The 26,600-nt window shown below is 45.4% G+C and overlaps 2 protein-coding genes across 2 annotated transcripts in view; one reads left to right on the top strand and one right to left on the bottom strand.

The window, feature by feature from the left end:
* fhod3a (formin homology 2 domain containing 3a) overlaps positions 1 to 11,866 on the top strand; it is a 110,143-nt gene extending 98,277 nt beyond the window's left edge. The window contains exons 21-27 of the mRNA XM_087786110.1: positions 1,524 to 1,643; positions 1,756 to 1,917; positions 6,611 to 6,801; positions 7,843 to 8,047; positions 8,279 to 8,483; positions 8,633 to 8,797; positions 11,182 to 11,866. Coding sequence (XP_087642236.1) covers positions 1,524 to 1,643; positions 1,756 to 1,917; positions 6,611 to 6,801; positions 7,843 to 8,047; positions 8,279 to 8,483; positions 8,633 to 8,797; positions 11,182 to 11,258 — 1,125 coding nt within the window. The 3' untranslated portion in view covers positions 11,259 to 11,866. The remainder of the gene's footprint in view (positions 1 to 1,523; positions 1,644 to 1,755; positions 1,918 to 6,610; positions 6,802 to 7,842; positions 8,048 to 8,278; positions 8,484 to 8,632; positions 8,798 to 11,181) is intronic.
* Positions 11,867 to 11,968: 102 nt separating this feature from the next.
* parp10 (poly(ADP-ribose) polymerase family member 10) overlaps positions 11,969 to 26,600 on the bottom strand; it is a 17,147-nt gene continuing 2,515 nt past the window's right edge. The window contains exons 2-11 of the mRNA XM_087786118.1: positions 22,658 to 22,830; positions 19,933 to 20,169; positions 19,651 to 19,875; positions 18,682 to 19,592; positions 18,401 to 18,613; positions 17,603 to 17,702; positions 16,759 to 17,445; positions 13,376 to 13,494; positions 13,146 to 13,320; positions 11,969 to 12,356 (exon numbers count right to left, since the gene is read on the bottom strand). Of these exons, the coding sequence (XP_087642244.1) occupies positions 12,049 to 12,356; positions 13,146 to 13,320; positions 13,376 to 13,494; positions 16,759 to 17,445; positions 17,603 to 17,702; positions 18,401 to 18,613; positions 18,682 to 19,592; positions 19,651 to 19,875; positions 19,933 to 20,169; positions 22,658 to 22,829 (3,147 nt within the window). The 5' untranslated portion in view covers position 22,830 and the 3' untranslated portion in view covers positions 11,969 to 12,048. The remainder of the gene's footprint in view (positions 12,357 to 13,145; positions 13,321 to 13,375; positions 13,495 to 16,758; positions 17,446 to 17,602; positions 17,703 to 18,400; positions 18,614 to 18,681; positions 19,593 to 19,650; positions 19,876 to 19,932; positions 20,170 to 22,657; positions 22,831 to 26,600) is intronic.

Here is a 26,600-nt window from a genome sequence, read left to right as displayed (position 1 = left end):
TGGCACTTCACGTATTGTGTGAAGGTGGGAAGAATGGAGGAAAGTGAGGCTGATGGTTGAAATCTCCGTTAATGAGCAGGAGAGAGTTCGGGTGTTTGAGCTGCAGGTCCGACACTGAGGCGCTCAGAGGAATGTAAACAGTGAACACAATCACATGTGAGAACTCCCTCGGGATGTAATACGGGCGGATGATGCTCACCGCAACCAACTCTATGTCCTTAGTGCACACTTGTTCTTTAATGGAGACATGAGCGGGATCGCTCCATCTCTCATTAATAAACACCGCCACTCCTCCTCCTCTCCTCTTTCCGTCCATGTCCCGGTCCGCACGCACCATCTTGAACCCCTCCAGGGAAACAACAGAGTCTGGGATCTTCTCCGTCAGCCAGGTCTCCGTGAAACATAGAAGGCTGCTCTCCCGGAAGTCTCTCTGATGCCGGTCAGCAGCGACTCGTCCGTTTTATTCACGATCGAACGTACATTTCCCATGATGATCGATGGAATAAAGGGACGGAACCTACGTTTCTTCTCTTGTTTCATCCGACCTGCTCTGCATCCGCGTCTTTTTCTCTTGATTTCCACGGGAATCGTCCATTCCGCGCTGAGAGAGAGAGCGATGTTGCGCAACAGCTGATCCCTGGTGTAAACAATAGACCTGCTGAGTGTCTGCCGACGGAGTTCCCAAAAGTGACGAAAATAGCAGAAAACCGAAGGCAAAAGTTGTAAAACTGGTCTCGTTTTGTGCACAACGGCAACAAGATCCGACCATTCTAAAGAAAAAATTAAAAAGACGCCAAAAAAAAGGAAAAAGTGTAATAAAAAGTAAGAAGAAAGAGGGAGCTGTTGTAACCAGCAGCTGCTCGTGCGGCGCCATCTTGAGTGTGTGTATATGTGTTTTTATACATATGTGTGTATACATATGTGTTTATACATATGTGTGTATATGTGTGTTTATACATATGTGTGTATACATATGTGTGTATACATATGTGTGTATATGTGTTTTTATACATATGTGTTTTTATACATATGTGTGTATACATATGTGTGTATACATATGTGTTTATACATATGTGTGTATACATATGTGTGTATACATATGTGTGTATACATATGTGTTTATACATATGTGTGTATACATATGTGTTTATACATATGTGTGTATACATATGTGTGTATACATATGTGTGTATACATATGTGTGTATACATATGTGTGTATATGTGTGTTTATACATATGTGTGTATACATATGTGTGTATACATATGTGTGTATACATGTGTGTGTGTACATGTGTGTGTCTACATGTGTGTGTATACATATGTGTGTATACATATGTGTGTATACATATGTGTGTATACATATGTGTGTATACATGTGTGTGTGTACATGTGTGTGTCTACATGTGTGTGTATACATATGTGTGTATACATATGTGTGTATACATGTGTGTGTGTACATATGTGTGTATACATGTGTGTGTGTACATGTGTGTGAACACGTGTGTGTTGCTGGGTCTCCAGGAAGTTGCTGAGCCTCTGCAGGACCTGAAGGAAGGGATGGAGCAGCTGGAAAGGAACAAGACTCTGGGATACATTCTGTCGACTCTGCTCTGCATCGGAAACTTCCTGAACGGAGCGAGCGTGAGTGATGTCATGTTGTGGTGATGTCATGTTGTGGTGATGTCATGTTGTGGTGATGTCATGTTGTGGTGATGTCATGTTGTGTGTCACACACGTGTGTACATGTGTGCAGGCTCAGGGCTTCGAGCTGACGTACCTGCAGAAGGTTCCTGAGGTGAAGGACACGGTTCACAAACAGTCTCTCCTGCATCACGTGTGCTCCGTGGTCGTGGAGAACTTCCCTCACAGCTCCGACCTCTACTCTGAGATCGGCTCCATCACTCGCTCTGCAAAGGTCAGCTTCAGTGACCCCTTCAGTGACCCCTTCAGTGACCCCTTCAGTGACCCCTTCAGTGACCCCTTCAGTGACCCCTTCAGTGACCCCTTCAGTGACCCCTTCAGTTCACGCCGTACAATGACAGGAACTAAGAGATACTACGTTGATCAGAGAAAACACACAATTGTGTGATATTTGAGTCTTTGAACACAACACCATTGTTTCAGTCTTTAACACACGTGGCTTGTTGTTGTTACTGGTGTTGTTGTTGTTGTTGTTGTTGTTACTGGTGTTGTTGTGGTTTTTACTGATGTTGTTGTTGTTACTGGTGTTGTTGTTACTGTTGTTGTTGTTACTGGTGTTGTTGTGGTTTTTACTGATGTTGTTGTTGTTACTGGTGTTGTTGTTACTGTTGTTGTTGTTACTGGTGTTGTTGTTGTTACTGGTGTTGTTGTGGTTTTTACTGATGTTGTTGTTGTTACTGGTGTTGTTGTGGTTTTTACTGATGTTGTTGTTGTTACTGGTGTTGTTGTTACTGTTGTTGTTGTTACTGGTGTTATTGTTGTTGTTACTGATGTTGTTGTTGTTACTGGTGTTGTTGTGGTTTTTACTGATGTTGTTGTTGTTACTGGTGCTGTTGTTACTGTTGTTGTTGTTACTGGTGTTGTTGTGGTTTTTACTGATGTTGTTGTTGTTACTGGTGTTGTTGTGGTTTTTACTGATGTTGTTGTTGTTACTGGTGTTGTTGTTACTGTTGTTGTTGTTACTGGTGTTGTTGTTGTTACTGGTGTTGTTGTGGTTTTTACTGATGTTGTTGTTGTTACTGGTGTTGTTGTGGTTTTTACTGATGTTGTTGTTGTTACTGGTGCTGTTGTTACTGTTGTTGTTGTTACTGGTGTTGTTGTGGTTTTTACTGATGTTGTTGTTGTTACTGGTGTTGTTGTGGTTTTTACTGATGTTGTTGTTGTTACTGGTGTTGTTGTTACTGTTGTTGTTGTTGTTGTTGTTGTTGTTGTTGTTGTTGTTACTGGTGTTGTTGTTGTTACTGGTGTTGTTGTTACTGTTGTTGTTGTTACTGGTGTTGTTGTGGTTTTTACTGATGTTGTTGTTGTTACTGGTGTTGTTGTGGTTTTTACTGATGTTGTTGTTGTTACTGGTGTTGTTGTTACTGTTGTTGTTGTTACTGGTGTTATTGTTGTTGTTACTGATGTTGTTGTTGTTACTGGTGTTGTTGTGGTTTTTACTGATGTTGTTGTTGTTACTGGTGCTGTTGTTACTGTTGTTGTTGTTACTGGTGTTGTTGTGGTTTTTACTGATGTTGTTGTTGTTACTGGTGTTGTTGTGGTTTTTACTGATGTTGTTGTTGTTACTGTTGTTGTTGTTACTGGTGTTATTGTTGTTGTTACTGATGTTGTTGTTGTTACTGGTGTTGTTGTGGTTTTTACTGATGTTGTTGTTGTTACTGGTGCTGTTGTTACTGTTGTTGTTGTTACTGGTGTTGTTGTGGTTTTTACTGATGTTGTTGTTGTTACTGGTGTTGTTGTGGTTTTTACTGATGTTGTTGTTGTTACTGGTGTTGTTGTTACTGTTGTTGTTGTTGTTGTTGTTGTTGTTGTTGTTGTTGTTACTGGTGTTGTTGTTGTTACTGGTGTTGTTGTTACTGTTGTTGTTGTTACTGGTGTTGTTGTGGTTTTTACTGATGTTGTTGTTGTTACTGGTGTTGTTGTGGTTTTTACTGATGTTGTTGTTGTTACTGGTGTTGTTGTTACTGTTGTTGTTGTTACTGGTGTTATTGTTGTTGTTACTGATGTTGTTGTTGTTACTGGTGTTGTTGTGGTTTTTACTGATGTTGTTGTTGTTACTGGTGCTGTTGTTACTGTTGTTGTTGTTACTGGTGTTGTTGTGGTTTTTACTGATGTTGTTGTTGTTACTGGTGTTGTTGTGGTTTTTACTGATGTTGTTGTTGTTACTGGTGTTGTTGTTACTGTTGTTGTTACTGGTGTTGTTGTTGTTGTTGTTTCTACTGGTGTTGTTGTTACTGTTGTTGTTGTTGTTGTTGTTGTTGTTACTGGTGTTGTTGTTGTTGTTGTTGTTGTTGTTGTTACTGGTGTTGTTGTTGTTGTTGTTGTTACTGTTGTTGTTGTTACTGGTGTTGTTGTTGTTGTTGTTACTGGTGTTGTTGTTGTTACTGGTGTTGTTGTGTTTTTTACTGATGTTGTTGTTGTTACTGGTGTTGTTGTTACTGTTGTTGTTGTTACTGGTGTTGTTGTTGTTGTTGTTGTTACTGGTGTTGTTGTTACTGTTGTTGTTGTTACTGGTGTTGTTGTTGTTACTGGTGTTGTTGTTGTTACTGATGTTGTTGTTGTTGTGACTGATGTTGTTGTTGTTGTTGTGACTGATGTTGTTGTTGTTACTGGTGTTGTTGTTGTTGTTACTGATGTTGTTGTTGTTACTGGTGTTGTTGTTGTTACTGATGTTGTTGTTGTTACTGGTGTTGTTGTTGTTACTGATGTTGTTGTTGTTACTGGTGTTGTTGTGGTTGTTACTGGTGTTGTTGTTGTTACTGATGTTGTTGTTTTACTGGTGTTGTTGTTGTTGTTGTTACTGGTGTTGTTGTGGTTTTTACTGATGTTGTTGTCGTTACTGGTGTTGTTGTTACTGTTGTTGTTGTTACTGGTGTTGTTGTTGTTGTTGTTACTGATGTTGTTGTTGTGACTGATGTTGTTGTTGTTACTGGTGTTGTTGTTGTTGTTGTTACTGGTGTTGTTGTTGTTACTGATGTTGTTGTTGTTACTGATGTTGTTGTTGTTACTGGTGTTGTTGTTATGGTTACTGATGTTGTTGTGACTGATGTTGTTACTGGTGTTGTTGTTATGGTTACTGATGTCATTGATGTTACTGGTATTGTTGTTGTGGTTGTTACTGATGTTGTTGTGACTGATGTTGTTGTTACTGGTGTTGTTTTACTGATATTGTTGTTGTTACTGGTGTTGTTGTTGTTACTGGTATTGTTGTTGTGGATGTTGTTGTTACTGATGTTGTTGTGACTGATGTTGTTGATGTTACTGGTATTGTTGTTGTGGTTGTTGTTGTTACTGAAGTTGTTGTTGTTGTTACTGGTGTTGTTGTTGTTGCTGGTGTTGTTGTTACATGTGTTGTTGTTGTGGTTTTTACTGGTGTTGTTGTTACTGGTGTTTGTGTTGTTATTGTTGTTACTGGTATTGTTGTTGTTACTGGTGTTGTTACTGAAGTTGTTGTTGTTACTGGTGTTGTTGTTGTTGTTACTGGTGTTGTTGCTGTTGTTACTGGTGTTGTTGTTACTGGTGTTTGTGTTGTTGTTACTGGTATTGTTGTTGTTACTGTTGTTGTTGTGGTGATTGTTACTGATGTTGTTGTTGTTACTGGTGTTGTTGTTGTTGTTGCTGGTGTTTTTGTTGTTACTAATGTTGTTGTTGTTACTGGTGTTGTTGTTGTTGTTACTGGTGTTGTTGTTACTGTTGCTGGTGTTTTTGTTGTTACTAATGTTATTGTTGTTACTGGTGTTGTTGTTGTTGTTACTGGTGTTGTTGTTACTGTTGTTGTTGTTACTGGTGTTGTTGTTGTTACTGTTGTTGTTGTTGTTGTTGTTACTGATGTTGTTGTTGTTACTGGTATTGTTGTTGTTACTGTTGTTGTTGTTGTGGTGATTGTTACTGATGTTGTTGTTGTTACTGGTGTTGTTGTTGTTGCTGGTGTTTTTGTTGTTACTAATGTTGTTGTTGTTACTGGTGTTGTTGTTACTGGTGTTGATGTTGTTACTGATGTTGTTGTTGTTGTGACTGATGTTGTTGTTGTTACTGATGTTGTTGTTGTTGTTACTGGTGTTGTTGTTACTGATGTTGTTGTTGTTACTGGTGTTGTTGTTATGGTTACTGATGTTGTTGTTGTTGTTACTGGTGTAGTTGTTGTGGTGATTGTTACTGATGTTGTTGTTGTTACTGATATTGTTGTTGTGGTTGTTACTGATGTTGTTGTGACTGATGTTGTCGTTGTTACTGGTGTTGTTGTTGTTGTTTTACTGATGTTGTTGTTGTTACTGGTGTTGTTGTTGTTGTTGTTGTTACTGGTATTGTTGTTGTGGTTGTTGTTGTTACTGAAGTTGTTGTTGTTGTTGTTACTGGTGTTGTTGTTGTTGCTGGTGTTGTTGTTGTTGTTGTTACTGGTATTGTTGTTGTTACTGTTGTTGTTACTGAAGTTGTTGTTGTTACTGGTGTTGTTGTTGTTGTTGTTGTTGTTACTGGTATTGTTGTTGTTACTGGTGTTTTTTTTGTTACTAATGTTGTTGTTGTTACTGGTATTGTTGTTGTTACTGGTGTTTTTTTTGTTACTAATGTTGTTGTTGTTACTGGTGTTGTTGTTGTTACTGGTGTTGTTGTTACTGATGTTGTTGTGACTGATGTTGTTGTTGTTACTGGTGTTGTTGTTACTGATGTTGTTGTGACTGATGTTGTTGTTGTTGTGACTGATGTTGTTGTTACTGGTGTTGTTGTGACTGATGTTGTTGTTGTGGTTACTGATGTTGTTGTGACTGATGTTGTTGTTGTTGTTACTGGTGTTGTTTTTGTGGTTGTGGTTGTTACTGATGTTGTTGTTGTTGTTGTTGTCGTTGTTATGGTTGTTGTCATTGTTGTTGATTTGTGTGTTGCGCAGAGACTGACGTTGTCGCTCTCAGGTGGACTTCGACCAGCTGCAGGAGAACTTGTGTCAAATGGAGAAACGTTGCAAAGCATCATGGGATCATCTGAAAATGATCGCCAAGCACGAGATGAAGCCTCAGCTGAAGCAGAAGATGTCCGACTTCCTGAAGGACTGTGCTGAGAGGATCATCATCCTCAAGATCGTCCACCGCAGGATCATCAACAGGTGCTGTGGTCATGTTTCAGTTTATTTCAAAGGACAATGTTCAGTTACATGAGCAGCTGCACCAGATGTAGCTCTAGATGCTACTTTCCTCTTTCGTCTTCAACAAAGATGCAGTTTACATAATACATCACATACAAATAAAGCAAAAACACAATGATGTACAAAAACAAAGTACAATCCTCGACATGTCATGTGACCTGGTCATCTTCATGTCATGTGACGTGGTCCTCGACATGTCATGTGACGTGGTCCTCGACATGTCATGTGACGTGGTCATAGACATGTCATGTGACCTGGTCATCTTCATGTCATGTGACGTGGTCCTCGACATGTCATGTGACGTGGTCCTCGACATGTCATGTGACGTGGTCATAGACATGTCATGTGATGTGGTCCTCGACATGTCATGTGACGTGGTCATAGACATGTCATGTGACGTGGTCATAGACATGTCATGTGACGTGGTCATAGACATGTCATGTGACGTGGTCATAGACATGCCATGTGATGTGGTCCTCGACATGTCATGTGACGTGGTCCTCGACATGTCATGTGACGTGGTCATAGACATGTCATGTGACGTGGTCCTCGACATGTCATGTGACGTGGTCATAGACATGTCATGTGACGTGGTCATAGACATGCCATGTGACGTGGTCATAGACATGTCATGTGACGTGGTCATAGACATGCCATGTGACGTGGTCATAGACATGTCATGTGACGTGGTCATAGACATGTCATGTGACGTGGTCCTCGACATGTCATGTGACATGGTCATAGACATGTCATGTGACGTGGTCCTCGACATGTCATGTGACGTGGTCCTCGACATGTCATGTGACGTGGTCCTCGACATGTCATGTGACGTGGTCCTCGACATGTCATGTGACGTGGTCATAGACATGTCATGTGACGTGGTCATAGACATGTCATGTGACGTGGTCCTCGACATGTCATGTGACGTGGTCCTCGACATGTCATGTGGTCATGTCATGTCATGCGGTCCCCGACATGTCATGTCTTGTCATGTGACCTCAGGTTCCACTCCTTCCTGCTGTTCCTGGGTCAGCCGGCCTACAGTGTGCGCGACATCAGCGTCCATCGCTTCAGCAGGATCTTGAGTGAGTTCGCTCTGGAGTATCGAACCACCAGAGACCGAGTCCTGCAGCAGAAGCAGAAACGAGCCGACCACCGCGAGCGCAACAAGACCCGAGGGAAGATGATCATGGACGTCAACGACCCTGTGAGTTTCTCCTTTGACCCCACATCCTCATCTTCCTCTCCCTGACCTTTGACCTTTCCTCCTCCTGTAGTCTGAGGATGAAGAAGAGGTGGAGGTGAACTTGTGTGTGTTTGTGTGTGTTTGTGTGTGTTTGTGTGCATGAACTTTCCCTGTTCATACTTTTTATTTCCTCACGTTTATCCTCCTTTGTTTTCTTCTTCTTCTCCCTCATCGTCTTCTTCTTCTCCTCAGACTGGCAAATATGCCTCGGGCAGCAGCAACAGCGCCCCCTGTGGCGGCGAGGAGAGCGAGGCGCCACAGGGGGGTCTGGGTCACACCGAGGACGTGGCCGAGCACGAGCAGATGAAGGCGGTCCTGAGGGTGAGCGGCGCCGACAGAGAGGGCGCCGGCGTGCCGGGCCTGAGGACGCGGACACGCTCTCGACCCGGACGAGGAGGTCAGAACCCTTGACCTTGAAATGACCTTTCATTTATTTATGTCGTAGTATTTTATTCAAAACATGTTTTTTGACATCATTATATGAAATATCGTTAAATAATGTTTTTCGTCAACGTGTTCATGTCAATAAAGCTTTGATTCATTCAGGCCGGGCGGCGCCGGCGTGGACTCCGCCTGCCGACGACGCTCTGGCGTGCGGCGACGACGCCGCGGACGAGATCATGGAACGCATCGTCCGCTCGGCCACTCAAGGTCCAGGAACGAGACCTCAGCCCCGGGAGAGACGGAGGTCCAGAGCCAACCGCAAGTCACGTGAGTCACATGACACCGTGATGCATGAGTCACATGACACCGTGATGCATGAGTCACATGACACCGTGATGCATGAGTCACATGACACCGTGATGCATGAGTCACATGACACCGTGATGCATGAGTCACATGACACCGTGATGCATGAGTCACATGACACCGTGATGCATGAGTCACATGACACAGTGATGCATGAGTCACATGACACCGTGATGCATGAGTCACATGACACAGTGATGCATGAGTAACATGACACAGTGATGCATGAGTCACATGACACCGTGATGCATGAGTCACATGACACAGTGATGCATGAGTCACATGACACCGTGATGCATGAGTCACATGACACCGTGATGCATGAGTCACATGACACCGTGATGCATGAGTCACATGACACAGTGATGCATGAGTCACATGACACAGTGATGCATGAGTCACATGACACCGTGATGCATGAGTCACATGACACAGTGATGCATGAGTCACATGACACCGTGATGCATGAGTCACATGACACAGTGATGCATGAGTCACATGACACCGTGATGCATGAGTCACATGACACCGTGATGCATGAGTCACATGACACCGTGATGCATGAGTCACATGACACAGTGATGCATGAGTCACATGACACTGTGATGCATGAGTCACATGACACAGTGATGCATGAGTCACATGACACAGTGATGCATGAGTCACATGACACCGTGATGCATGAGTCACATGACACAGTGATGCATGAGTCACATGACACAGTGATGCATGAGTCACATGACACAGTGATGCATGAGTCACATGACACCGTGATGCATGAGTCACATGACACAGTGATGCATGAGTCACATGACACAGTGATGCATGAGTCACATGACACAGTGATGCATGAGTCACATGACACAGTGATGCATGAGTCACATGACACCGTGATGCATGAGTCACATGACACCGTGATGCATGAGTCACATGACACAGTGATGCATGAGTCACATGACACAGTGATGCATGAGTCACATGACACAGTGATGCATGAGTCACATGACACCGTGATGCATGAGTCACATGACACCGTGATGCATGAGTCACATGACACAGTGATGCATGAGTCACATGACACAGTGATGCATGAGTCACATGACACCGTGATGCATGAGTCACATGACACAGTGATGCATGAGTCACATGACACAGTGATGCATGAGTCACATGACACAGTGATGCATGAGTCACATGACACCGTGATGCATGAGTCACATGACACCGTGATGCATGAGTCACATGACACAGTGATGCATGAGTCACATGACACCGTGATGCATGAGTCACATGACACAGTGATGCATGAGTCACATGACACAGTGATGCATGAGTCACATGACACAGTGATGCATGAGTCACATGACACCGTGATGCATGAGTCACATGACCCAGTGATGCATGAGTCACATGACACCGTGATGCATGAGTCACATGACACAGTGATGCATGAGTCACATGACACCGTGATGCATGAGTCACATGACACCGTGATGCATGAGTCACATGACACAGTGATGCATGAGTCACATGACACCGTGATGCATGAGTCACATGACACAGTGATGCATGAGTCACATGACACCGTGATGCATGAGTCACATGACACAGTGATGCATGAGTCACATGACACAGTGATGCATGAGTCACATGACACAGTGATGCATGAGTCACATGACACAGTGATGCATGAGTCACATGACACAGTGATGCATGAGTCACATGACACAGTGATGCATGAGTCACATGACACCGTGATGCATGAGTCACATGACACAGTGATGCATGAGTCACATGACACCGTGATGCATGAGTCACATGACACAGTGATGCATGAGTCACATGACACAGTGATGCATGAGTCACATGACACAGTGATGCATGAGTCACATGACACAGTGATGCATGAGTCACATGACACAGTGATGCATGAGTCACATGACACAGTGATGCATGAGTCACATGACACAGTGATGCATGAGTCACATGACACCGTGATGCATGAGTCACATGACACCGTGATGCATGAGTCACATGACACAGTGATGCATGAGTCACATGACACCGTGATGCATGAGTCACATGACACAGTGATGCATGAGTCACATGACACCGTGATGCATGAGTCACATGACACAGTGATGCATGAGTCACATGACACAGTGATGCATGAGTCACATGACACAGTGATGCATGAGTCACATGACACCGTGATGCATGAGTCACATGACACCGTGATGCATGAGTCACATGACACAGTGATGCATGAGTCACATGACACCGTGATGCATGAGTCACATGACACAGTGATGCATGTTGGGTACCTGACGTCCATCTTCTGGCAGTGAGGCGGACGCTGAAGAACGGTCTGACCCCAGAGGAGGCTCTCGCCCTCGGACTGAGCGACGCGCCGGAGTCGTAGCTGCAGGTCGAGGCGCCGACCAATCAGAAGCTGCCTCACTGTGATTGACAGCTGCTGCTGTCCGTCATGAAGGAAACATTTGGTATATTTGACAAATTTGTGATTTTAATGAAGAAACATTAAAGTTTTGATGGTCAGGACGTGGTTTTAGGTGAAATACAGCGAGAACGAAAACCTTTTTAGAGGCAAAAATGGAGTTATGACGACGTCAAGGTCACGAAGCTTCAACTGTCGCTCAAGTCAAGGTCATGAACTGTCGCTCAAGTCAAGGTCATGAACTGTCACTCAAGTCAAGGTCATGAACTGTCGCTCAAGTCAAGGTCACAAACTGTCGTCAAGTCAAGGTCACAAACTGTCGTCAAGTCAAGGTCACGAAGCTTCACCTTATTTATTAAAGATGTAAAAAAGACACTTTGCACCTTAACTTTTGTAACTCGAAGTTTACTGTTTGTAAAGTGTAAAAAGAGAAAAAAAAAGTTTTTATAATGAAATAAATCTATGAAGAAACGTCTGGATTGTACTGGACAAACGTGTGTGTGTGTGTGTGTGTGTGTGTGTGTGTGTGTGTGTGTGTGTGTGTTTGTGTATGTGTGTGTGTGTGTGTGTTTGTGTATGTGTGTGTGTGTGTGTGTCGTCATTGAGATGCTGTGTCATTGGACAATAAAAGCCTCTATAGAGAGAAAGTCGTATTTTTACTACACAAACAAGTGTAAAGATTGAACGGAACTTTATTGAAACATGTTGTCGACACTTTCATCACGTGATCAACGATGCTCCAGACAGGAAGTGGTCATCGGGAGCCTTCCTGGCAGGTGAGCAGGTACTCGGGGTACGCCTGCGTGTCGTTGAAGATGACGAACATCTTCGGCGCCCGAAGGTCGTCGGTCACGCTGTCGTACCGGAGGGGCGTGTCCGACGAGGCCCCGCCCTCCTTGAGCGGCGCACTCCTCATGCCGGCGGCGCCGAGAGCGAACGACCCGGTCAGAACTCGGGTCACGAGGATGAACTTGTGACCTCGAGCGTTGGGAGGCGAGTAGGTGTTCCTCAGCGACAGAGACGCGTCGACGGCGAAGTAGACGCCGAACCCAAGAACGGTGCCTGTGAGCAGAAGATCGTGTAGCCATTAACGCAGTGTTCGCACACATTCAACACCAACAGTTGTGTACTTGCTGTTGTGACGACAAAACCTTTTTATTTGCATTATTATAAACACATTTGAATGTAAGAAATAACAACAAACTGCTTTCATACGTGAAGTGATGTGTGAGTCAGTGCTACGACACACACACACGTATATATATATGTGTGTATATATATACATATATACACATATATATGTATATATATATTTATATATAAGTGTGTATATATATATGTGTATATATATAAGTGTGTGTATATATATACAGTATATGTGTGTGAGTCAGTGCTACGACACACACACACGTATATATATGTGTGTATATATATGTATATACATATATACACACATATATATATATAAACACACTTATATATACACACATATATATATAAGTGTATATATATATATATATATATATGTGTATATATACACAACGCGCGTGTATGACATGTTGAATGCAGCAGAGTGATTTTGAGTGTACAACAACCAAGACACACTCGCTCAAACCGGTGGCAGTAATATCACTAGTCGTCCGCCATGATGTGAGGTGCGTCGTGAATCCCACCATGTGATGACGCAGTGAAGTAATCCCGCCCACGGCGTGTCATGAAAGTGTTGGTAAACAAGTCACCACCAGGTAATGTTCACATATAAGGCGCTCCTGATTATAAGGCCCACTGTCCTTTTTTAAGTGAATATAGTGCGTAAAATACGGCAGTTTATCCCACTGTCATTGAACGCACCGTTCTTCCCGCTGAAGCTTCGGTTGAAGCCGTGGAACAGGATCTCCCTGACGGTGAGTTCACTGGTTCCGTGATACAAGGTTCTCTCCACGTCCTCGTGTCCCAGCTGATGGACCAGGCTGGACTTCTTCAGCTGGTACTGACTCAGCAGCAGCTGGTTCTCAAACTTGTCCACCTGCGGAGAAGAGTCATGTGACCTCATGTCACTGACCTGCTGACCTGCTGCTCACCTGGATCACCTTGACGCCCGCGCTGCTACTCAGGTAGAACCTGCTGCTCACGTCCTTGAACTCCTGTGAGTCCTGAGGCAGGGGGAGCAGCGTCGGCACTTTGAACATCACGTCCTGGTCTGAAGGTCATCACAGGGTCAACATGAGTAAGTTATTTAAGGTCATCACAGGGTCAACATGAGTCAGATCTTCAAGGTCATCACAGGGTCAACATGAGTAAGTTATTTAAGGTCATCACAGGGTCAACATGTGTCAGATCTTCAAGGTCATCACAGGGTCAACATGAGTCAGATCTTCAAGGTCATCACAGGGTCAACATGTGTCAGTTATTTAAGGTCATCACAGGGTCAACATGTGTCAGTTATTTAAGATCATCACAGGGTCAACATGAGTAAGTTATTTAAGGTCATCACAGGGTCAACATGAGTCAGATCTTCAAGTTCATCACAGGGTCAACATGTGTCAGTTATTTAAGGTCATCACAGGGTCAACATGAGTCAGATCTTCAAGGTCATCACAGGGTCAACATGTGTCAGTTATTTAAGGTCATCACAGGGTCAACATGTGTCAGTTATTTAAGGTCATCACAGGGTCAACATGAGTCAGATCTTCAAAGTCATCACAGGGTCAACATGAGTCAGATCTTCAAGGTCTTCCCAGGGTCAACATGAGTAAGTTATTTAAGGTCATCACAGGGTCAACATGAGTCAGATCTTCAAGTTCATCACAGGGTCAACATGAGTAAGTTATTCAAGGTCATCACAGGGTCAACATGTGTCAGATCTTCAAGGTCTTCCCAGGGTCAACATGTGTCAGTTATTTAAGGTCATCACAGGGTCAACATGAGTCAGATCTTCAAGGTCATCACAGGGTCAACATGAGTCAGATCTTCAAAGTCATCACAGGGTCAACATGAGTCAGATCTTCAAGGTCTTCCCAGGGTCAACATGAGTAAGTTATTTAAGGTCATCACAGGGTCAACATGAGTCAGATCTTCAAGTTCATCACAGGGTCAACATGAGTAAGTTATTCAAGGTCATCACAGGGTCAACATGTGTCAGATCTTCAAGGTCTTCCCAGGGTCAACATGTGTCAGTTATTTAAGGTCATCACAGGGTCAACATGTGTCAGTTATTTAAGGTCATCACAGGGTCAACATGTGTCAGTTATTTAAGATCATCACAGGGTCAACATGAGTCAGATCTTCAAGGTCATCACAGGGTCAACATGAGTCAGATCTTCAAGGTCATCACAGGGTCAACATGAGTCAGATCTTCAAGGTCATCCCAGGGTCACATGTGTTTCTAAGTCTCAAAGGTCATCTTCACCGGCTTCAGTCCGGAGGGCAGACACCCTCTCTATGTTTAAAAATAATCTTAAAACCTTACTTTTCGATAAAGCCTATAATTAACTTGTCTGTTTATCTCTAGCTGTCTTAACTAACAAAACTGTTTATCTTTAGCTGCTATAGGCTGAGAATGCTGGAGGAGTTTTAGTTAGTTAGTTTAGTTTTAGACACCGAGCTCTGTATATCCTTCTTTTCTCGCCGGGGCCGTTCTGGCTTGGCCGGTTCGGGTGTGGGGGTCCGGCGGGTGGGGCCTGTGGGTGCCTTGGGCCTGGTGGTGGTGACCGCTGGTGCCGCAATGGCCCCGTGCGCCGGCGGGGGGGTGGCCCGCTTCCGGGGGGTTTTTGATGGTGCGTGGGGGCGGGTGCTGGCGGGGGTGGCTGGGGTGGTGGATGGGGGGTTGCGCTGGGGGCGGTGCTGGGGGGTTGCTGGTCCCGCCGACGGGGTCGGCGGGTGAACCGTCAGGGGTGGGGCTGGGGCTGGCCGGGTGTTCTGGATGACCTTCCGGCCCCGATGGCTTCGCCTGGTCTGTGGTGGGGGGCCTGTCTTGAGGTGGGTGTCTGCTGCAGCGGTGGCTGTGGTCCTCTACCCGCCCTGTGTGGCATGTGCCGTGGTCGGGGGGTTTGTCGCCCTTGGTCCTGGGGGTTCGTGGCCGGGCTGGTCGGTCTTTCCCGGGCTTCCCGGGTGGGGGGGGCCACACTGGGCGGGGCCGCATTGGGGGGACGGCGGAGGCATTGGGCGGACCCATGTTACCATAGTGACCATGTACCGCCCATGCAAGTGCTGCTGTCCCCCTGGGTGCTGCATTGTGGGTGGGGGCGGTGGCTGGGGGTCAGTACGTGTGATGGGCGGGGCCTCGGCACCTTAGAGACCGTGGACTGCCCATGGAATACTGCTGGCCCCCCAAACTTCCGTTCCCGGACGGCTGCAGCCCCATTGCCCCCGCCCTGCCCGCACAACCGTGGCCCCCCTGTGACCCGGGGGACCTGGGCCGGTGCCTGGCATTGCTCCCCCGGGCTCATGCGGTGGCACTCAACCCGGCTACTGGCCGTGTCCGCAGGGTATTGGGGGGGGTTCCGCCGCCGCTGCTGTGGTAGGTCCCCATCTCCTTGACTCGGTCCCCTGCTATGGACTTGGTGGCGGCCTGACGGTCTGGGGGTCCTCCGTCGCCCGGCCTGGCCCCGGGGCCCTATCCCCTGACTGGTTCTTCTGGCTGCCCCTCTGCCCCGGTGCCTGCGCCTGGTGCCTCCCCCTCTCTGCTTCCTCGGTCGTCCTCGCCTGTGCTCGCCCTCTCGCGCCCCCGGTGGTGGTCCGCCTTCTCGCTGGTGTTTGGGGTCGGCTCTGGTGGTTATCTCGCCTGCCGGGTCCTGGTCTCCCGCGGGTTCCTGCCGCGGCTTGGGCCCCTGTGTCTGGATCTGCTGTGCTAGGTATGTGCCCTCTGGCCTGGCTATTTCAACCCCCCCCCCCCCTCTATATATCTTCACCCGTCACCGGAGTCTGTATACCTGTGTATTGTCTACATTTGTCCCAAACCCACACCTTTTTATTTCTCTCCCGGAGCCCCAGGGATCCACCTCCAGAGCTGCTGCTGATCCAGGATCTTCACCACGTCATCAGATCCCGAGTTCTCTCCAGCACCCCATGGACCCTCCTACACTCTCCTCTTTTTTCTCACTATATCCTCCCTCACTCCTCTCCTTATCCATCTGTCTACCCCCCCATCCTTCCTCCCAGCCGGTCAAAGCGGCAGGCCGTCAACAATGAGTCTGGTTCCGCTCCAGGTTTCTGCTTCTAAAAGGAAGTTTTTCCTCTCCATTGCTCACTGTACAGTGTTTTGTTTCTTGCTCTTTGTTGAATTGCTGGATCTATTTTTCCTTAATCAACTCTAGTCTTATTTCAACTGTATAGTGTCTTGAGATAACTTTGTTATGATAAGACACTTGAAATAAAATTGAATTGAATTGAATCTTCTCTGTGACGATGTGTTCAGGGAGCGTGGGAACTGAACGTGTCAACTGTAACCTGGGAGGTGACTCACCTGGAGCCTCGTGCACTCGTGACACCTTCAGTGACGCTCCGGTCGACACCTGCCGCTCCTCCATGGTGTGGAAGAGGATCTGGACGTGCTGGTGGTCTAAACTCAAGTCCAGCTTCTCCACTTTCTTCTGGTAGAACTTCTCCAGCAGCAGAGCAGCATCATGGGGGTACGGCCGGGGCTCCTGGGTGAAGGGGTCATGCCACGACCACCTGACCAGGTCCTGCTCCGCCTCCTCCGTCGCCAGCAGCTGCACGTCGTTCAGCGCCTCCCTCACGTAGTCCTGGAAGCCAGAGACCAGGAAGGCCTGGTCCTGGACCTCCACCCGGACCGCGTGCTTCCGCTGGATCAGGTCCAAACACTGCTGCTGGTACCAGCTGGACGAGCGCCTGCTGCTTCTCTTCAGCGCCTGCTGCACCTTCCTCTGGCCCAGCCTCTTCTGCAGACCCACGTTCACACGGCTATGGTCCATGACGTACTCCACCAGAACCTCCATGGAGATGGTGTCGGCCGACTGCTCCTCAACAAGAAGACCCTGATGCAGCATCTGCTGGACCTGCTGCAGCTGCTCCTTGTCACATGACCTCACAGCTCCATGAAAAGACTCCAGAGAGTTCTGGATGGCCAGAGAAATCTGGACCTCCTCGTCCAGCAGCTCCGACCTGCTCAGACCTTCATGACCTTTCGACCCTTTAGACAAAAAAACCTTTACGATCAGAATAACATGAATTAATATCGTCAACATCTTCATCATCATCATCATCTTCATCTTGATCATCATCATCATCATCATCATCATCATCATCTTCATCATCATCATCATCATCATCATCATCATCATCGTCACCTGAGTCCATGGTTTGATGGTCCGACTGTGCCGTGTTGCTTAAAGGTTCTCTGTCAAAGTTTCTGATCGACAACCTTTTCTTTGCAACCTCGAACACGTCCTGAAGTCTCACAAACACACACACACACACACACACACACAAAGACACACACACACACACACACACACACACACACACAAAGACACAAAGACACACACACACACACACACAGACACACACACACACACACACACACACACACACAGACACACACACACACACACACACACACAAAGACACACACACACACACACACACACACACACACAGACACAGACACAGACACACACACAGACACACAAACACACACACACAAAGACACACACACACACACACACACACACACACACACACAAAGACACACACACACACACACACACACACACACAGACACAGACACAGACACACACACAGACACACAAACACACACACACAAAGACACACACACACACACACACACACACACACACACAAAGACACACACACACACACACACACACACACACACAGACACAGACACACACACAGACACACAAACACACACACACAAAGACACACACACACACACACACACACACACACACACACACACACACACACACACACACACACACACACACACACACACACACACACACACACACACACACACACACACACAGACACAGACACACACACACACACACAAACACGCACACGTAAAGTTGTTAGTCACTGCACATGAACACACACTAGTGCAGAGCCTGTCATGGACTCACCTGGTCAGCAGGGGGCGTCCATGGCTGCTGCTGTGGTCTGATGCTGACCCTGAACTTGTGCTGCATCTGCTGCACCACATCCTGACACTCCTGGTCGTAGAAGAATCGCAGTATTCCAGGAGCTTCCATGGTGATAGTCTTGCTGACCATTGAGGAGACCACGCCTCGCAGCAGCTCTTCAGCCATCAGACACGCCGGCACAGCACCGTGCACCTGAGGGACAACATGAACTGAGGGTCTGGAGGAACATCACGTCCATGTGACCTCATGGAGAAACATACCTTCAATCCACACATGTCCTGGTCCTCCATGGGTATGATGGACACCTGGTCCAGGTCCAGCAGCAGTTGATGATAGTGGTTCTGGACGTGCTTCAGGACGGATGGGTCCATCAAGATGTCCACCTCTCTCTGTATTGGTGTGTCAAAGAAAGTCTGGATGTTCTCACGAACGTGGCTGCACTCGTCCTGAAGCGTCACCACATGCAACACGTCCCCCGTCTCCGACACGCTGACCCGGGCCAGGTCCAGACTCTGGAGGAAGTCGGGCCACTCCCTCAAGGAGAACATGTACTGGAGATCTTCTCTGACTGGAACGCTGAAGAGACACAGTTGGGACTTCACCTTCTGGGCGGCCTGGTCTGCCTGATCCTGGGATAACGACGCCAGAGTGACGCAGCAATCAGAGACGCTGTAGATCATCGGACGTCCATCCTGGAGTTGACCTTGACACAGGTGCTCCTCGACCTCTCCCAGGGACAAGAAATCAGCAGAGTCTTTGTCCAGAGTGAAGTGGACCACAGCGATCTTCTCCAGGAACTCCAAGATGGCGGCTTCACTTTGTCTCAGCAGCTGTTCAGACGCTGCGGTGAGAACCACATCGTGGTCCTGGATCTGGAGCGTCACGCCCGCCTGGTCCAGCAGAAGATGAGACGAGCGGAGCAGGGAGAGTCTCAGAGGGTCAGGGACGGAGACCCAGCAGGAGGAGTGACCTTCTGTCGTCTGCTGTGGTGAGTCTTGTTCTGATGGCTCGGTCTGACAGAGACTGACATCTGCTGAAGCATCTTCTGCTCCCAGCGAGTCTGGTCTTCTGTCCATGTGCTGTGCAGTCGAGTCCTCTGCAGGCTGGAGGAAGCTGAAGAAGGGTTGCAGGATGAGTTCCTGGTGAGGGACATTGAGGACGGCATCGACACCTGTTTGTGGAGACAGTTCAGAAGAGCAGCAGGAACAGGAGGGGAGTGAAGGACTTACTCTCAAAGTCCACGAAGGAGACTTTGGCAGAATCCTGGGACAACATGGACACTCGAGCGACACTGTCTGGAAGATGCTCCTCAAAGAGGTCGGAGATCTGCTTCAGAGTCGTCCCTGGACGCAGCTTCTCCACCAAGATAGAGTCTGTTTGTTGGACCTCCTCCAGCGTCAGAGTGGCTCCTTGCAGAGAACGTCTGGACATTTTCTCATTCAGGGTCTGAACGTCTGAAGAAAGACACAGCAGTTGATTGACGCTCCAACGCTGAAAAGGTGCTGAGTTACCTTCTGTGAGGGGCTGCTGGAGGTGGACCAGGATGTGGTCTCCTGCTGGTGAGAAAGTCAGGCTGAAGTCTGTCGTGGACATCATGTTCTCCAGGTACAACTCCACCGTCCATGGGGCGGTGCTGCGGGGGACACCCCGAAGACATAACCTGCACTTGTCCTTGGCTGCAGGTTTTCTTACGATGAAATTAATATCTTGAATACGGTGATATCTTCTTGACAACACTTGAGCTGCAGCTGTAAAACAAAGAGGAACACTTGAGGAACACCTGAGGAACACTTGAGAAACATTGAGGAACACTTGAGGAACACCTGAGGAACACTTGAGAAACATTGAAGAACACTTAAGAAACATTGAGGAAAACTTGATGTCATGTTGTCATGTCGTCATGACGATCGTCATGATGTCATGTTGTCATGTTGTCATGTTGTCATGTTGTCATGATGTCATGTTGTCATGTTGTCATGTTGTCATGATGTCATGTTGTCATGTTGTCATGATGTCATGTTGTCATGTTGTCATGTTGTCATGATGTCATGTTGTCATGTTGTCATGATGTCATGTTGTCATGATGCCATGTTGTCATGTTGTCATGATGTCATGTTGTCATGTTGTCATGTTGTCATGATGTCATGTTGTCATGTTGTCATGTTGTCATGATGTCATGTTGTCATGATGTCATGATTTCATGTTGTCATGATGTCATGTTGTCATGTTGTCATGATGTCATGTTGTCATGATGTCATGTTGTCATGTTGTCATGTTGTCATGATGTCATGTTGTCATGATGTCATGTTGTCATGTTGTCATGTTGTCATGTTGTCATGATGTCATGTTGACATGTTGTCATGATGTCATGTTGTCATGTTGTCATGTTGTCATGATGTCATGTTGTCATGTTGTCATGATGTCATGTTGTCATGATGTCATGTTGTCATGTTGTCATGATGTCATGATGTCATGTTGTCATGATCTCATGATGTCATGTTGTCATGATGTCATGTTGTCATGTTGTCATGATGTCATGATGTCATGATGTCATGTTGTCATGATGTCATGATGTCATGTTGTCATGTTGTCATGATCTCATGATGTCATGTTGTCATGATGTCATGTTGTCATGATGTCATGATGTCATGTTGTCATGATGTCATGATGTCATGTTGTCATGTTGTCATGATGTCATGATGTCATGTTGTCATGATGTCATGATGTCATGTTGTCATGTTGTCATGATCTCATGATCTCATGATGTCATGTTGTCATGATGTCATGTTGTCATTATCTCATGATGTCATGATGTCATGATGTCATGTTGTCATGTTGTCATGATGTCATGTTGTCATGATCTCATGATGTCATGTTGTCATGATGTCATGATGTCATGTTGTCATGATGTCATGTTGTCATGATGTCATGATGTCATGTTGTCATGATGTCATGATGTCATGTTGTCATGATGTCATGATGTCATGATGTCATGTTGTCATGATGTCATGTTGTCATGATCTCATGATCTCATGATGTCATGTTGTCATGATGTCATGTTGTCATTATCTCATGATGTCATGATGTCATGATGTCATGTTGTCATGTTGTCATGATGTCATGTTGTCATGATCTCATGATGTCATGTTGTCATGATGTCATGATGTCATGTTGTCATGATGTCATGTTGTCATGATGTCATGATGTCATGTTGTCATGATGTCATGATGTCATGTTGTCATGATGTCATGATGTCATGTTGTCATGTTGTCATGATCTCATGATGTCATGTTGTCATGATGTCATGTTGTCATGTTGTCATGATGTCATGATGTCATGTTGTCATGTTGTCATGATGTCATGTTGTCATGTTGTCATGATCTCATGATGTCATGTTGTCATGATGTCATGATGTCATGTTGTCATGATGTCATGTTGTCATGATGTCATGATGTCATGATGTCATGATGTCATGATGTCATGTTGTCATGTTGTCATGATGTCATGTTGTCATGATGTCATGATGTCATGTTGTCATGATGTCATGATGTCATGTTGTCATGTTGTCATGATGTCATGATGTCATGTTGTCATGATGTCATGTTGTCATGATGTCATGATGTCATGTTGTCATGTTGTCATGATGTCATGATGTCATGTTGTCATGATGTCATGATGTCATGATGTCATGTTGTCATGATGTCATGATGTCATGATGTCATGTTGTCATGTTGTCATGATGTCATGTTGTCATGATGTCATGATGTCATGTTGTCATGATGTCATGTTGTCATGATGTCATGTCATGATGTCATGTTGTCATGTTGTCATGATGTCATGATGTCATGATGTCATGATGTCATGATGTCATGTTGTCATGATGTCATGATGTCATGATGTCATGATGTCATGTTGTCATGATGTCATGTTGTCATGATGTCATGATGTCATGTTGTCATGATGTCATGATGTCATGATGTCATGTTGTCATGATGTCATGATGTCATGTTGTCATGTTGTCATGTTGTCATGATGTCATGATGTCATGTTGTCATGATGTCATGATGTCATGTTGTCATGATGTCATGATGTCATGATGTCATGTTGTCATGTTGTCATGTTGTCATGATGTCATGATGTCATGATGTCATGTTGTCATGTTGTCATGATGTCATGATGTCATGATGTCATGATGTCATGTTGTCATGTTGTCACCAGTGGACAGAGGTGTGTTACCTTCAGCGTGAGTGAACTCCAGCAGAGTACAGTGGTCAGTACGAGTCAGGCACGAGACAGAACCTCCTCCAGACCTGCTTGTGTTCTCGAAGTACAAGTACAGAAGATTCTCGTCCACTTCCTGAAGACACAGAACCTCCACTGACCTGTCCTGCTGACCGCTCTCTGCCATGCTGCACACACACACACACACACACACACACACATGAGCCTTTGATCGGCTGCTTGAACGTAAGCTCCTGCAATAATTGCCAAAAACAAGTAGTCGTTTTAACGACTACTTGTCCGGATTTTATGCTCATATCACTTAAGATATGTCTCAAGCATCTCGGATCTATGATCGTGATGCTCTTCTCAACATCAGAGAGTCGATGGAGGACTTCACTCGCGACCGTTACCAACGTCCGGTGAACGTGTTTCCGGCTCCGCTTCTCATCGACTCGACTCTGTGGAATATCGTTTGATCTCTCGGGCGATTTCCACAAGCGATGGAGTCGGTCTGGAGTTCAGGTCAGGATGAGACGTGCAGTCGCTCGGAACAACTCTGACGTCATCGGACGTCATCGATGTTTGATCGACATTCCTCTCACTGAAGAGCATGACGACACATCAGCGCTGCCGTCTGTCCAGACCTCAACGAAAGGTGGTAAGATTTGTTCATTTCCTCTCTTTAATTCGGCTTTTACTACGGAGTTGAACTTCAGTGACAGCTGTCAGTCACGTGACATGTTCTCTTCAAAAGATCCCGCTCTGCTGTCAGTGACGTCGTCAGTGACGTCATCGGTGCTGAATGACTTCTTAATGTTCGCTCCATTACTAATAAATCCTTTATTCTTAATGATCTTTTCACAAGAGTTCATTTGGATTTATTATGTCTTTCTGAGACTTGGCAGAGAGAGGAAGAGTTTATTCATCTGAACCAACTCTGTCCAGTAGGGAGCGCTGTCCTGGGGAAGCCTCGCCTCTCTGGTCGTGGAGGAGGTCTTGCTACAGTTTTTAGGGAGAGTTGTTCTTGCAAAGTGATTCAGACACAGGAATTCACTTCTTTTGAGTCTCAGATGATCTTGATCTACAAGACCTTTCTATTGTGTGTCAATCTACCGTCCGCCTGGTCCTTCAGTGTTCTTGAAAGACTTTAGTGACTTCTTATCTTCCATTATTCAAATGGAATCTGTTCTTATTCTTGGAGACTTTAATCTTCATGTTGATGACGTCACATCTTGTTCTGCTAAAGAATTTTTAACTTTAACTGAAGCCTTTAATTTTGAGCAACATGTTTCTGAACCCACTCATCAAAAAGTTAGTTTTTACTCTTGGCCTGAACATTTCTAATGTATCTGTACATGATGTCCATCTGATCCTTCTCTTGTTGAACCTGGACTTCATCCCTGAACCTAAGCCTTTGAAAGTTAGGTCTCAGAGGCGTGTCATCTCAGCCGATACTGCAGACAGTTTTTCTGCTATGTTTGACTCTCTTTCCTTTGATGACTGTTCAGATGTGGACAGTTTGATTCACTGTTTCACTGATCATTGTGTTGAAATACTGGATCAAGTGGCACCTGTTAAATCGAACTTGAAAATTCAGAAAAAACGGTGCCCTTGGACAAATGAAGATCTCCTGAGTCTGAAGAGACTTTGTCGAAAGACTGAGTGTCTCTGGAAGTCTACTAAACTTGAGGTGCACAGACTTCACCTCAGGGATCTGTTGACTTCTTACAATGAGATGGTGGAAACTGCTAGATCTGATTACATCAGAAAACTGGTAGCAGCAAATAGGAAAAACCCCAAAGTTTTGTTTGACACGATTAATTCTCTTGTGTCTCCTGCTCCTCAAATCACGCCTGTCTTCTGTGAAGCTGATATCAATGATTGTTGAGATTTTTCATTGACAAAATTAAATTGATCAAAGAGAAAATCTCTCCCCCTTTGTTTGGAACCCCTACTGTCTCTGAGCCCCTCTCCTCCTCTTGGTCCTCCTTCACTGCTGTATCTTTGGGTGATATTTCATCACTAGTGAACAAGATGAAACCCTCCTCTTGCTCAGATGACGTCCTTCCTTGTAGGCTTTTTATCAAAGTATTTGATGTAATTGGCCCCTGGGTTACCAATATGGTGAACCTCTCCCTTTCCACAGGGGTTTTTCCCAATGCATTTAAACATGCCATTGTGGAGCCTCTGCTCAAAAAACCAGGCTTAGACCCAACTGACCTCAGTAATTTCAGGCCTATTTCTAAGCTCCCTTTCTTGTCCAAGATCTTGGAGAAGGTGGTGTCTGAGCAGCTGTCTTTGTTCCTGGATCAGAGCAACATCCATGAGAAGTTTCAGTCTGGCTTCCGTAAACATCACTCTACAGAGACAGCTTTACTGAAAGTGTCCAGTGACATCATGATGTCGGCTGACTCTGGTAAATTCACTGTTCTGGTTCTCTTGGATCTGTCGTCAGCCTTTGACACAGTTGAACCAGATCCTGAAGACTGAGGGATGAAGACTGTCTGGGTCTGTGTTAGAATGGTTCTCATCTTACCTTTCTGGGCGCAGTTTTAGTGTATCTGCCAATCAAATGAGGTCTGAATCGGCAGATCTGTTGTGTGGAGTCCCTCAAGGTTCTGTTCTGGGTCCTTTATTGTTTTTGCTGTACTTGATTCCCCTTGGTAAAATCATTCAGAGATTTCCAGATGTTTCTTATCACATTTTTGCTGATGACATCCAGCTCTACTGCTCTGTTGATCCAACTGAGCCCCAGAGGCTGAACTTAGTCAATTGTTGCTAGAAATCAAACAATGAGTGAAAACACTTTACAGCTAAATGTGGACAAAACTGAAACTCTGGTGATTGTTGATGATAAGATTCCAGGGTTGAGTCAGTACTTGAGTGACTTAGGTCAGTCTGTCAAACTGAGCCTGAGAAACCTGGGTGTTGTATTTGATAAAGACATGTCTCTTGTTCAACACTGAAGAAAACTGACCAGAAACTGTTTCCTTCAACTGAGAAAAATCTCTAAACTTAGGAAAATGTTGTCGGAACATGATCTGGATCTTATAATCCATGCGTTTGTTTCTTCTCATCTGGACTATTGTAACAGTTTGTTTTCATGTCTTAACAAGAAGGATCGTCTCGTCTGCAGTTGATTCAGAACTCTGAGCCGCTCTAGTAGAAGAACTCACATTTCTCCTTCAAACTCTTCACTGGCTTCCAGTTTCTTTCAGGATCAACTTTAAAATTCTGGTTCTTACTTTCAGATCTATTCATGGTCAGGCTCCTCCTTACATCACTGATCTGATCCAGCCTTACACCCCAGCTCGGGCTCTGAGGTCTGTGGATCAGAATCTACTGATGGTTCCACGCACACGACTCAGGACCAGAGGAGAGAAATCTTTTCAGGCTGTTGCTCCTAAGCTTTGGAACGATCTTCTCTCTCTTTGCGCTTGATGATCTACTGACTCCTTCAAGAAACATCAGTGTTTGATGATCTACTGACTCCTTCAAGAAACATCTGTGTTTGATGATCTACTGACTCCTTTAAGAAACATCTGTGTTTGATGATCTACTGACTCCTTCAAGAAACATGTGTGTTTGATGATCTACTGACTCCTTCAAGAAACATCTGTGTTTGATGATCTACTGACTCCTTTAAGAAACATCTGTGTTTGATGATCTACTGACTCCTTCAAGAAACATGTGTGTTTGATGATCTACTGACTCCTTCAAGAAACATCTGTGTTTGATGATCTACTGACTCCTTCAAGAAACATCTCTGTGTTTGATGATCTACTGACTCCTTCAAGAAACATGTGTGTTTGATGATCTACTGACTCCTTCAAGAAACATCTGTGTTTGATGATCTACTGACTCCTTCAAGAAACATCTCTGTGTTTGATGATCTACTGACTCCTTCAAGAAACATCTGTGTTTGATGATCTACTGACTCCTTCAAGAAACATCT

Source organism: Callionymus lyra, chromosome 3 (genome assembly GCF_982586985.1).
Source record: "Callionymus lyra chromosome 3, fCalLyr1.hap1.1, whole genome shotgun sequence".
Lineage (NCBI taxonomy): Eukaryota > Metazoa > Chordata > Actinopteri > Syngnathiformes > Callionymidae > Callionymus > Callionymus lyra.
Note: the sequence above shows the minus strand (reverse complement) of the source record. Positions and strands in the feature narration are given on the sequence as shown.